This window comes from Bombina bombina, chromosome 4, assembly GCF_027579735.1.
Source record: "Bombina bombina isolate aBomBom1 chromosome 4, aBomBom1.pri, whole genome shotgun sequence".
In the NCBI taxonomy this organism is placed as follows: domain Eukaryota; kingdom Metazoa; phylum Chordata; class Amphibia; order Anura; family Bombinatoridae; genus Bombina; species Bombina bombina.
The window spans coordinates 443,481,400-443,495,418 of NC_069502.1; the positions used below are offsets into that span (position 1 = coordinate 443,481,400).

Sequence of the window (14,019 nt, forward strand, 5' to 3'; positions counted from 1 at the left end):
AGACAACAATGACGCTCAAATTTTTTAGCGCCAAAAAAGCCGCCCACATTATTTGGCGCCTAAATGCTTTTGGCGCCAAAAATGGCGCCACATCTGGTAACGCCGACATTTTTTGGCGCAAAAAACTTCAAAAAAATGACGCAACTTCCGGCGACACGTATGACGCCGGAAATGACAAGAAAATGTTTGCGCCAAGAAAGTCCGCGCCAAGAATGACGCAATAAAATGAAGCATTTTCAGCCCCCGCGAGCCTAACAGCCCACAGGAAAAAAAGTCAAATTTTAAGGTAAGAAAAATGATTTATTCATATGCATTATCCCAAATATGAAACTGACTGTCTGAAATAAGGAACGTTGAACATCCTGAATCAAGGCAAATAAATGTTTAAACACATATATTTAGAACTTTATAAAAAAGTGCCCAACCATAGCTTAGAGTGTCACAGAAAATAAGACTTACTTACCCCAGGACACTCATCTACATGTAGTAGAAAGCCAAACCAGTACTGAAACGAGAATCAGTAGAGGTAATGGTATATATAAGAGTATATTGTCAATCTGAAAAGGGAGGTAAGAGATGAATCTCTACGACCGATAACAGAGAACCTATGAAATAGACCCCGTAGAAGGAGATCATTGAATTCAAATAGGCAATACTCTCTTCACATCCCTCTGACATTCACTGCACGTTGAGAGGAAAACCGGGCTCCAACCTGTTGCAGAGCGCATATCAACGTAGAATCTAGCACAAACTTACTTCACCACCTCCACAGGAGGCAAAGTTTGTAAAACCGATTTGTGGGTGTGGTGAGGGGTGTATTTATAGGCATTTTGAGGTTTGGGAAACTTTGCCCCTCCTGGTAGGAATGTATATCCCATACGTCACTAGCTCATGGACTCTTGCTAATTACATGAAAGAAATGGATTCTCTGCTAAAACCAATAAAAGGCAATTACAAATGGATCACTAGAGTGGGCAATCGATTACCGTGTGGAATATAGCAGTGTAAGTCTTGAGTCTGTGGGCCACATGTTCGAAGGAGTGAGCAGACAACCTTCTTAAATGATTACAGTAAATATAGTATACCATAAGTCCCTACCTAATGTAAAGTTACTGTATATAATGGATGCAGTCTATAAATAAAACACAAAAACCATCAAAAGAATAAATGATGTTACCCTTAGAGAAAAATTCCACATGTGCAAATTAAACATAAATGAAATTGGTTATATAAGATCTTAATTTATAATGCTCTTTCAATGCAAAGCCAACCCCAATAATAAGAATTTGCATCAAGGCATATAACTAAAGAAGAAAGTTAATAGGATTTGGTTTGAGGTCACTTTCAGAAGGATTGTTAATATAATGTATGTCAACCAATATTTAAAGGGACAGTCTACACAAAAATTGTTATTGTTTAAAAAGATAGATAACACCTTTACTACCCATTCCCCAGCTTTGCACAACCAACATTGTTATATTATTATACTTTATTCACAGATTCTAATAGCTATCTTCATGCCTCTAGTGGACACCATAAAAATTGGATTAAAAATATACCGTTTGCCCAATTTCAGAGGGGCATATTTATCAAGCTCCGATTGGAACTTGATGCCCCGTGTTTCTGGCGAGCCTGCAGGCTCGCCAGAAACAGCAGTTATGAAGCAGCGGTCATAAAGACCGCTGCTCCATAACCTGTCCGCCTGCTCAGAGCAGGCCGACAGACATCGCCGGAAATCAACCCGATCGAGTACGATTGGGTTGATTGACACCCCCCTGCTGGCGGCCTATTGGTCGCGAGTATGCAGGGGGCGGCATTGCACCAGCAGCTCTTGTGAGGACAGAATAATACATATAAAAATATTTTTTAGACTAAATTTAATAAGGAATTAATGAAAATCAAACAAGCAGTTAAAAAACATTGGAATATTTTACTTCAGGACTCCATTTTGGGCAGAACTTTGGATCCAACACCTAGAGTAGTTTTTAGGAAAAATAGAAACTTGAAAGAAGTTCTAGCCCCAAGCAAATTGCGAGATAATAGTAGAAATACTAGGGGGAATTGGCTAAATAAATTGGCCAAAGGTTTTTTCAGGTGCAATAGAAAGGGATGTAATACCTGCCCCATAATTCACCATGATAATAAGAACATTAAATCTAACGCCAATGGATACACGACAGATATAAGACATGCTATGAATTGTCATTCTAAGTATGTAGTATATCTGTTGGAATGTTCGTGCACAAAATAATACATTGGAAGAATGAAAAGAACGATAAAGAGGAGAATAATGGAACATCTGGGCAATATAGAAAAGGGAAATGTGACCCATGGAGTAACTGCCATAAAAATGATAACTCTAGCCTCAGGTTTAAAGCAATAGAACAGGTAGTCCTGGATGAGAGACGTGGAAACAGATTGCTCCTTCTAAGACAGAGGGAGACTTTCTGGATCCACCGTCTACAAACCAAGGAACCCCGGGGAATGAACAGAGATGTGGACATTCAAGCATTCTTAGTTAAGATATATCTGTAGTGTATATTCTTTTTGTAATGTATTTTATGGGCATATATAAAACTAAGAATGTAGAAAGTATATTCTGTGGTCTTCCTATATATCTTTCTTATGCCCGTATTTATAAAATACATATAAGATGCAGTTTAGCTCCACCTGTGCATTTTACTTATGGATCTATAGTGTTTTGTTTATTTAATATGAGATACTTCAGTGCTCCTCTCTTAAATTGTATCTATGTTTTCACTAGGTCACAAGAGTCTTGAAAAATTTAAAATATTTTTAAAAAATAGAGACATATTCAGCAGTCCTCCATGCATTTTACTTATGATCTTATATATAAACTGCATATGATATGCTTCTTAATTTGATGCACATTTTCTTTATGGATTTAAAGCGTTTTTTAGTAGTGCTCCTCCCTTAAATTTTATTTATGTGTTTATTCTATGAATTCACAAATCTTGTAATGTAAATATATTATGTACAATTTTATTTATGTGTTTATTCCATGAATTTACAATTTTTGTAATGTAAATATATTATGTATATTCTTACTTTACTATTATTATTTATTCTTTAGGTATCATCATTGGACATATTTGCTAAATATTTCTAATTCACAGTGGTCTTAAGAAGGATTTTTTCTAATTGGTAATTATGTTTTTTAGATGTAAAAACAGAGTACGGATTAGCTTAAATAGAGATATTGCCTTTTGGAACAGTCCGGAGTTCTAACGTGACGTAGGTAGGGGGCGTGTATTTTTGGCCTATTTAAAGCAGAGCAGTAAGGTGGGTAGTTATGAGCCTGTGACGAAGCGGTATTCCCGTGAAACGCGTTAGGCCACGCCCACCTTACGTCACGTTCTCACTTCCAAGTAGCACCACTGAAGTAACTAATGACCAGAATTTACACAGCTTGGTAAATATATTTGTGATAACGAGTCACTTTGTTCCTGTCAATTGTGGTATTTAACCATAACGGATCATCTGTGGAGTCTTTCCATGCTGAAATAAGGACTTTGTCTTCCTTTATTATGACTGGCATTATTTGGACAGCTACGAAAAGAGGACAATTGTACCTTCACTTTGCGGCTTGTAACTTACCTCATTTGATTGAGGGTTCCTTTGTGAGTACCCATTGAATGGGATTTTACTTGTGACTGTTTAAACTTTTATTAATTTAATAAATATATTGCACTATGAGAGGTGCCTTGTGCGCTTGTTTTTTCAGATAGATCTAATATACTTTATAACATTTAAACCTCTAAATTTCCGCCTGTTTTACGCCACTACAGACAGCCTCTTATCACATGCTTTTTTTTATTAGCTTTTCACAACAGGAGACTGCTAATCCATGTGGGCCATATACATAACATTGTGCTCACGTCCGTGGAGTTGTGACTGACACTGCACTAATTAGCTAAAATGCAAGTCAATAGATAATAAATAAATAGCAATGTGATAAATGGGCTGTCAAAAGAGGCTTAGATACAAGGTAATCACAGAGGTAAAAAGTAAGAACAAAGGGAGTAACCCAATAGGGGGCGCTACTAAGAACGGTGTATAATATATATGTAGGCCCACGTGACCATATATGGATGTTTCAGACAAACAATCAACAAAGTACTAAGATAACATAGATACAATGCAAGTGTGTGTATTCACAATATTATACCCAATCCTAGATCAGGATGATAGACAAATATACAAAGTCCAAGATAACCCAATCTGGTATAGGTATCTGTCTTCTATGGGACTGGAGGCAGCACTCGATCTTCACCCTCCAAAGGTTATAAATCTAAAATCAAACACAGGAAAGAGGCGCCGTATGTGTGAATCTGAAGAAGCCAACGACAAATATGACATGTGCAGGGTACTCACAATGTGAAAAGGCACTCCAATGTGCCTATAGGGGCAGGCTGGTATTCACAGCAAACCAGCTGACTGAACCGGCTAACCAGGATACCCAAGGTAGAGGACTCTATGTCTTGATGGACTGTGTATACTGGATCCAGCAATGTGGGAACAGGAGCTAGGTGCAAACACAGGCACACCACTGTGTGAATCTGTAGGAGTACACAGGTAAATATGCAATCTGTGCAGGGTACTCACATTCTGTAGCGGCACTCAGTTGTGCCAGTAGAGGCAGGCTGGCTTTCTCAGCAACCCAGCTAGCTGTGTAGAGTATGAAGCAGGATACTAGGCAGCAATCAGGATTGGCAGGTAGCTCAGAAATGGACAATTGCAATGAGGATATATGATTAAAAGAAGGATTTTAATAAAAATTAAAAGCAATAAAATACATATATTCCTCATGCATAGTAAGTAAGTAGCATGCTACTTACTTACTATGCATGAGGAATATATGTATTTTATTGCTTTTAATTTTTATTAAAATCCTTCTTTTAATCATATATCCTCATTGCAATTGTCCATTTCTGAGCTACCTGCCAATCCTGATTGCTGCCTAGTATCCTGCTTCATACTCTACACAGCTAGCTGGGTTGCTGAGAAAGCCAGCCTGCCTCTACTGGCACAACTGAGTGCCGCTACAGAATGTGAGTACCCTGCACAGATTGCATATTTACCTGTGTACTCCTACAGATTCACACAGTGGTGTGCCTGTGTTTGCACCTAGCTCCTGTTCCCACATTGCTGGATCCAGTATACACAGTCCATCAAGACATAGAGTCCTCTACCTTGGGTATCCTGGTTAGCCGGTTCAGCCAGCTGGTTTGCTGTGAATACCAGCCTGCCCCTATAGGCACATTGGAGTGCCTTTTCACATTGTGAGTACCCTGCACATGTCTTATATTTGTCGTTGGCTTCTTCAGATTCACACATACGGCGCCTCTTTCCTGTGTTTGATTTTAGAGGTAAAAAGTATATTTATATAACAGTGTTGGTTATGCAAAACTGGGGAATGGGCAATAAAGGAATTATCTATCTTTTTTAAACATTACACATTTTGGAGTTGACTGTCCCTTTAAAGGGACTGTAAATGTTAATTGTTTTTAACATAGTTGTGCATAATTAATAAGCACGTTCAGAGACTCACCTTTTAAAATTGAAATTTTCACTATATTTTGCCAAAAATGCAGTTATGCTAAAAAAAGTATTAACGTGTACTGTCCCTTTAAAGACACATGAATAAAGGTCAATTATTGGTATTATAAGGGAAAATAATGCAATATGTCTGCTTTAAAAATACACTCTTCATGTGCACTGCAGCACAAAGCTAGCAGCAATAAGGCATCATGCGTGCACTTTTAGACCTTGTGAATGCACAGTAAATGTAAATAAATTTGCACATGAAATCATTGATTATCACCTGCGTATGTGGCCAAATACATTTGCATAGAACTGCAGCCTACCATCGGCACAGAGGCATCTGAATAGAGCTCTGTTAGAAAAGAAACAACTCATTTACCAAGTTTGTTTATGATTTCTTTATAAAATATTATGCATAATGAAAGAAATGCACATTACTTTTCAATACATTAAGGCCTAGATTTAGAGTTCGGCGTTATCCGTAAAAACCAGCGTTAGAGGCTCCTAACGCGGGTTTCTTACGCACTCCGGTATTTAGAGTTTATTTACCGCCACTCAAAATACACCTAACGCTCACCTTTCTACCGCCACCTCAGACCCAGTAGTAAACATATACCGCAAAAAAAAAAATCCACGAATCACAAAACAAATATTACACAAAGTACACTTACACTCATACAAACACAACACTATCTTTATTTTTCTTATTTTTTTTTTTTTCATTAAAATACAAAGGATTAAAGTTGCGAGATCTCGGGTGTTTGAAAAAAATCCACACAAATCCATTTTCCCATTGACTTACATAGACACACGGGAAAAGACCCTCATATACCTACATCTAACTAATAACATTATCACAAACATACACTCATCGATGCATACAAACAATATACACCACATGACATACACAAAATTTTTATTTATTACAAAAAGAACACGATTTAGCGACTTTTTCACGCAAGATCATGACGTCACTCACTTTACGAGGAAAACCAGTCTTAGAAAAAAAAAAGAGAAATATTTGGAGCCTCCATTGACTTCTATTGGGAAGACGTGCTCGTGCACGCGAAACCCTCATTTCCCTAACGCACGCAAATAGCGTAGACTGAAAAACTCCAAATACCAGCGCTAGAAAATACATGATTTCATGCGTTAGACCTAGCGATGATAAATAGATCAAGAAATGACTATTTCCCTATGGTGGACATATGGTTTTTAATATTAAATATTCACCACACCATAAATATTTTTAACACTTTTAGATTACATCAACTAAAAATCCCCATCACTAGTAACACATTATTATTTCAATAAAATTACATTTACAATTAAAATAAAATTCAATACACATTTCTGGATTCACAAACACTACACAATGGGAAACATCTCTCATTTACCTTTATTATTGCATTTCAGTTATTCAACTCATATGCTTGCAGCAACTGCATATCTACATAGGCTTAACACATAATCACTCATGGATGCACATACATTACGTTTAACATTCACTCATACATGTGCATTCAAATGATGGGGGACAAACACATTACATTCTCTACAGGAATCACAAAACACAACATATGGATTTGACTGTACTTGTAACATCATGATTCCATCACCAGAAACCATTAGGAATTACGTACAAGAAGAACATCATTACACCAGATTACAGATGTCACTTTATGGGAAGGAACAACAATGCCAGACCGCTATATACAAGTCAGCATATGTGGGACACAATCACAATATATACGTACATGTACATAACACGCATCACCCATCACGCAACCACAAAGCACACATTTAGATTTTATTCAGCACACAATAACAATGTAGCACAATACAACAACACAATGAGGATTTCACAACTACATAGGCAGGGTAATAATATCATGACGTCATTACAAGATTCAACCATACACATCACAGATTCACCACTGTACCGCCCCTTTAGGAACTTTAACACTCAATACTACAATACAACATATACGTAAACCACACTTTTGAACAGCATTATTATGGAGATTTCAATGGGACAATTAAGAAATATTGTCAGATCGCAAATCACTTATATATACAATACTACAGATGACAGCCGGAAGTTATTCAGTATTAGTGCCATTTGAATGGGACGCATACAATATTGACAGCTCGGCAATCACTTATATATACAATACTACAGATGGCAGACGGGAAGTTCGGAATTATTATTGCGATTTAAAAGGGACGCATACAATATTGACAGCTCGGCAATCACTTATATATACAATACTACAGATGGCAGACGGGAAGTTCGGAATTATTATTGCGATTTAAAAGGGACGCATACAATATTGACATCTCGGCAATCACTTATATATACAATACTACAGATGGCAGACGGGAAGTTCGGAATTATTATTGCGATTTGAATGGGACGCATACAATATTGACAGCTCGGCAATCACTTATATATATAATACTACAGATGACAGCCGGAAGTTATTCAGTATTAGTGCGATTTGAATGGGACGCATACAATATTGACATCTCGGCAATCACTTATATATACAATACTACAGATGACAGCCGGAAGTTATTCAGTATTATTGCGATTTGAATGGGACGCATACAATATTGACAGCTCGGCAATCACTTATATATATAATACTACAGATGACAGCCGGAAGTTATTCAGTATTAGTGCGATTTGAATGGGACGCATACAATATTGACATCTCGGCAATCACTTATATATACAATACTACAGATGGCAGACGGGAAGTTCGGAATTATTATTGCGATTTAAAAGGGACGCATACAATATTGACAGCTCGGAAATCACTTATATATACAATACTACAGATGGCAGCCGGAAGTTATTCAGCATTAGTGCAATTTTAAAGGGACGCATACAATATTGACAGATCGACAATCACTTATATATTCAATACTACAGATGGCAGATGTTACTTTATCGTTTACAAACAATATTGCATCAACATTGATCGATCACATTCTATGCACATTATACACAACTATGCACTTTCATTCATGTTAGCCTGGACGTGTGCTTGTTACTATAAGATCGCGTTTAAGAAATATTGATTACGCATATGATCAAACATTACAAACATGCACTGTATGTGTGATATTGGACACTTTCACATTGAGAATCATTGTTTGAAACTAACATTTCAGCAAACAACAAATAAACGCCCACTGTGAAAGCATTCGCGCCGCTCACATACAAACAGGTGAATACAATCAGCAAACATTACAAACTCACTACCATTGGACAAATCGTACTATAAAGCCCCCAAACAACATGGCCAATTCATCACTTGTGATCCACATCAGATCAAGTGCTTACCTTGTTACGCTGTTTTGAAAGATGGATGACGATGACATGGTAGACGCTGCTGGTGGTGCTATTGGCGAACTAGCTGTTGGTCGAATCAGGCAGCCTCGGCGGCTCAGACCGAGACGAAGGGGTCGTCTGGTTCGAGGTCCTCGTGTCTACAGGGTGAGACCCACCTTGGAAAACATGAGTGACTTTGAGGTTTTTGATAAGTATCGGCTCGATCGCGAACAGCTCATTGGCCTTTACGAGCTTCTTAAACCTCATTTGGAGCCACGTATACAAATAAGGACTGCTGTTCCCCCCATGAGTAAGATGCTAAGCTGTCTATACGTCCTGGCCTCAGGGAGTTTTCAATCCGGAGAACTGTACATGCATGGCCTGGCTCAAGGTACATTCTCTGGGGTGTTTAATAACTTTCTGGACGCCATGGTACGTATCAGTAAGCAATACATAGGATTCCCACAGAATGATGGTGATTGGAGGCGCCTGAAGCGGGAATTCTTTGATATTGCTCAATTGCCCAATGTCTTGGGAGCCATTGATTGTACCCACATTGCGCTGCGTGCTCCAATTGATGACTTGCCCTTCAGAAATCGCAAACATTTTCATAGCCTCAACGTGCAGTATGTTTGTGACGCACGGATGAGGATTATGCATGTGTATGCGAATTTTGGAGGGGCTTGTCATGATGCCCGCATCCTCTCTCTGTCGTCCCTGTGGAGACAGTTTGAGGAAAGACAAATGCCCCCTGGTTATCTCGTTGGTGAGTATTTGTGCTCAACATGGTTAATTATTTTGACAATTGCCCCTGTATTTTTTAACTGTTAGCGTCATGTTCAGCTATAGGATTAAATTTAACCATTTGTTATTTACCGACGCTAATGTCTAGTTTTATTGAAAAGCAGATATGTAGCATGTCTTACCTTAAGTGTTCAGATAGAGAATGCAATGTAACCATGTAGTTAGCATTTTACACAAGGTTTGGTTTAGTCAAAATACGCATATGTAGCATGTCTTAGATGAAATGGCAAGATATTATCTCATGCAATTTAACCCTGTCATTGTCTTTTTCCGCTAATGTCTAGTTTTATTGAAATGCAGATATGTAGCATGTCTTACCTTAAGTGTTCAGATAGAGAATGCAATGTAACCATGTAGTTAGCATTTTACACAAGGTTTGGTTTAGTCAAAATACGCATATGTAGCATGTCTTAGATGAAATGGCAAGATATTATCTCATGCAATTTAACCCTGTCATTGTCTTTTTCCGCTAATGTCTAGTTTTATTGAAATGCAGATATGTAGCATGTCTTACCTTAAGTGTTCAGATAGAGAATGCAATGTAACCATGTAGTTAGCATTTTACACAAGGTTTGGTTTAGGAGAAATACGCATATGTAGCATGTCTTAGATGAAATGGCAAGATATTATCTCATGCAATTTAACCCTGTCATTGTCTTTTTCCGCTAATGTCTAGTTTTATTGAAATGCAGATATGTAGCATGTCTTACCTTAAGTGTTCAGATAGAGAATGCAATGTAACCATGTAGTTAGCATTTTACACAAGGTTTGGTTTAGGAGAAATACGCATATGTAGCATGTCTTAGATGAAATGGCAAGATATTATCTCATGCAATTTAACCCTGTCATTGTCTTTTTCCGCTAATGTCTAGTTTTATTGAAATGCAGATATGTAGCATGTCTTACCTTAAGTGTTCAGATAGAGAATGCAATGTAACCATGTAGTTAGCATTTTACACAAGGTTTGGTTTAGGAGAAATACGCATATGTAGCATGTCTTAGATGAAATGGCAAGATATGATCTCATGCAATTTAACCCTGTCATTGTCTTTTTCCGCTAATGTCTAGTTTTATTGAAATGCAGATATGTAGCATGTCTTACCTTAAGTGTTCAGATAGAGAATGCAATGTAACCATGTAGTTAGCATTTTACACAAGGTTTGGTTTAGGAGAAATACGCATATGTAGCATGTCTTAGATGAAATGGCAAGATATTATCTCATGCAATTTAACCCTGTCATTGTCTTTTTCCGCTAATGTCTAGTTTTATTGAAATGCAGATATGTAGCATGTCTTACCTTAAGTGTTCAGATAGAGAATGCAATGTAACCATGTAGTTAGCATTTTACACAAGGTTTGGTTTAGGAGAAATACGCATATGTAGCATGTCTTAGATGAAATGCCAAGATACAGATTTATATATAAATTTATTTTTTTTATTTTATCTTTCTGACAACTTTTAATATGGATTATGGTTTTTAACAAATATATTTATACAACAATATACTAGTTTAAGTATTCTGTTTGAATTATGTTCTGTTCTAAATTTATAGGTGATTCTGGGTACATGAGCCGGCCTTGGCTCATTACCCCCTTGCGTAGCCCAACTGATGTGTCTGAGGAGCGCTACAATAGGGCTCATAAGAGAACCAGGGCGGTGGTTGAAAGGATGTTCGGGCTCCTGAAGATGAGATTCAGGTGCCTGGACCGTTCTGGAGGAGCACTCCAGTACAACCCAAAGAAGGTGGCTAAGATCGTTGTAGCCTGTAGCGTCCTGCATAATATTGCACAGCGGGCTGGGATGCTGCAGGCCGTCCCGGTGGACAGAGACCTCCTCAGAGATGAGGAGGATGATCCTGTTCTAGAGGGGGAATTCCAGGACGAGGGACTTGATGTCAGAGCAGACGTCATCAACCGCCACTTTAGACGGTAAATAATAGAAGTTACACTGGAGTATTTTCAATAGATGTGAACTCTAGGGAAATGACAAGTAGAGAATTGTGCAAACATGTTAGTATTGATCAAATGTTAGAATAATCTTTATTTCTCATAATATAGGTGATGCTCTGGGCATTGGGTCCTATAGCGAGTCTTTGCCACCTGGTTTTTAAAGAGGACATCAGATGGTAAGTAGAAATGTATGGACTGTTGCTGGCATGATTTGTACACAAATACATCATATGGCATACATTTTAAAAAATATAACTTTGTTTACACATTACTTAAAATGTACATAATCAGAAAGGGATACTCTAGAATGACTATGGTTCAATGTCACACAGAGGTTTGTTCTGCTCAATATGACTCATCTTCACACTTGATAGAAAATAACACAGGTTCATACACAGGCTTAGTAAGCTAGTGATAGATATTTATTATGAAATGGGGGGTGGGAGAGGGGTACAGAACTTATTCACACACTTGTATGAAATCTTTATATATAATTTCTTACATTAGGGAGATGACTTAATCTAAAGACTGAAAGGGAACAATTTGAAGCCTGACAGTGAAGATTTCCAAGACTGACAGTGGGGAAAAAGCCAAGATTGAAATTGAAGTATACCAATGGGATCATGTCTGGCATTATATTTCAATTCTGCTGACCTTGAAAACCATACAAATACATGTTCACATGGTAAGTGCAAACTATTTGATAGAATAAGGCTGTGGAGACATCCTATTGGAGACACTTAGATGATTTTCTATTTTGTAGATGGTATTTCCCATTCCTCTATTTAATGAACTGATGAATAATACACCTATTGAAGATCAACTGTTTACCCCTGAATTGACTTTCAAAGACCATGCATTGTCCAGGTTGGTGTACCAATGCATGCTAGTGAAGACTGTAGAATATTAGTAGCTTACATACATTAGTCATATTTAGTTCTTTATTAGATATTTAGGGATCACAATCAGACACTTAGATGATTGTACTTTTTTAGATGGTATTTCCCAGTCCTCTATTTAATGAACTGATGAATAAGACACCTATTGAAGATCAACTGTTTACCCCTGAATTGACTTTCAAAGACCATGCATTGTCCAGGTTGGTGTACCAATGCATGCTAGTGAAGACTGTAGAATATTAGTAGCTTACATACATTAGTCATATTTAGTTCTTAATTAGATATTTAGGGATCACAATCAGACACTTAGATGATTGTACTTTTTTAGATGTGATTTCCCAGTCCTCTATTTAATGAACTGATGAATAAGACACCTATTGAAGATCAACTGTTTACCCCTGATTTGACTTTCAAAGACCATGCATTGTCCAGGTTGGTGTACCAATGCATGCTAGTGAAGACTGTAGACTATTAGTAGCTTACATACATTAGTCATATTTAGTTCATAATTAGATATTTAGGGATCACAATCAGAAAAAGGAATACATATTATAGTTGATATAGAGGTATTTGAATGGACATGAAATATTACATTTATGTTCAGCATACATATATTGTTTACATGTGATATACATTATTATGTATAATTTTAATTTTTGATATTTAAATATAATTTTTAATCAACAATATAATGGTGTATGTATTTCATTAATTTAAAATCAATGTAATGATTATCTTTAAAAAATGTTGATCAAAGTTAGAGCATAGACACCATATGATTTTAAATGTATTTTATGAATATTTTACAACGTGTGTATTAACTTTGTTCCATTTTTATTATTTGTCATTTCAGATTGGCATCTGATGACTTCCTGGAATATTTAATTTTTTTCAATTAAATATATGTTTATTTTTAACAGATTCTAATATATATCAATATAATCTGTAAATAAATAAAACTTGGACTCCCATGACTGGTAGTTGGCTATTTGACAAGCACATGCATAAGAGAAAATAATGCATTAATAGTAGAAAATAAAAATCTTCAGAGAATATTAAAATATATCTTTTAACATTAATTGGGGAGTCAGATTCTTCAATGCTTTTATATTTAAAAAGTATATATTAAAAATATTTTGGATATGTATTAATATTATGATTGTTTTAACATTTAATAAGGTGAAGTGGTTCAATTACATGAAAGTGACAGTGTTGTTGAATGTAAAAAGAATTGTATAAGATCATGTATCTTCCTTAGGTATCTCAAAACATTATTAGAAAATATTTTACAATTATTACATTTAGAAATGGTAGGTCATTTAACTTTATATTTTTACAAAATTAGTTATTGGATGCCAGGTTAATCTATGTAATTTTCTAGTGGAGTCATTTAACTATACTTAGTAATATTATGTATTTATTACAATCTTACCTCTTGGGTTAGACATCAAATATCTATAT

The 14,019-nt window shown here is 36.5% G+C and overlaps 1 protein-coding gene across 2 annotated transcripts in view; it reads right to left on the reverse strand.

The window, feature by feature from the left end:
- Positions 1-14,019, reverse strand: part of CHRND (cholinergic receptor nicotinic delta subunit) — a 110,071-nt gene that overhangs the window by 22,608 nt on the left and 73,444 nt on the right. The window contains exon 12 of one of the 2 annotated variants that reach the window (XM_053710293.1): positions 5,846-5,917. The exons of the other annotated variant lie outside the window; for it this stretch is intronic. Coding sequence (XP_053566268.1) covers positions 5,885-5,917 — 33 coding nt within the window. The 3' untranslated portion in view covers positions 5,846-5,884. The remainder of the gene's footprint in view (positions 1-5,845; positions 5,918-14,019) is intronic. 2 annotated transcript variants of the gene reach the window in all.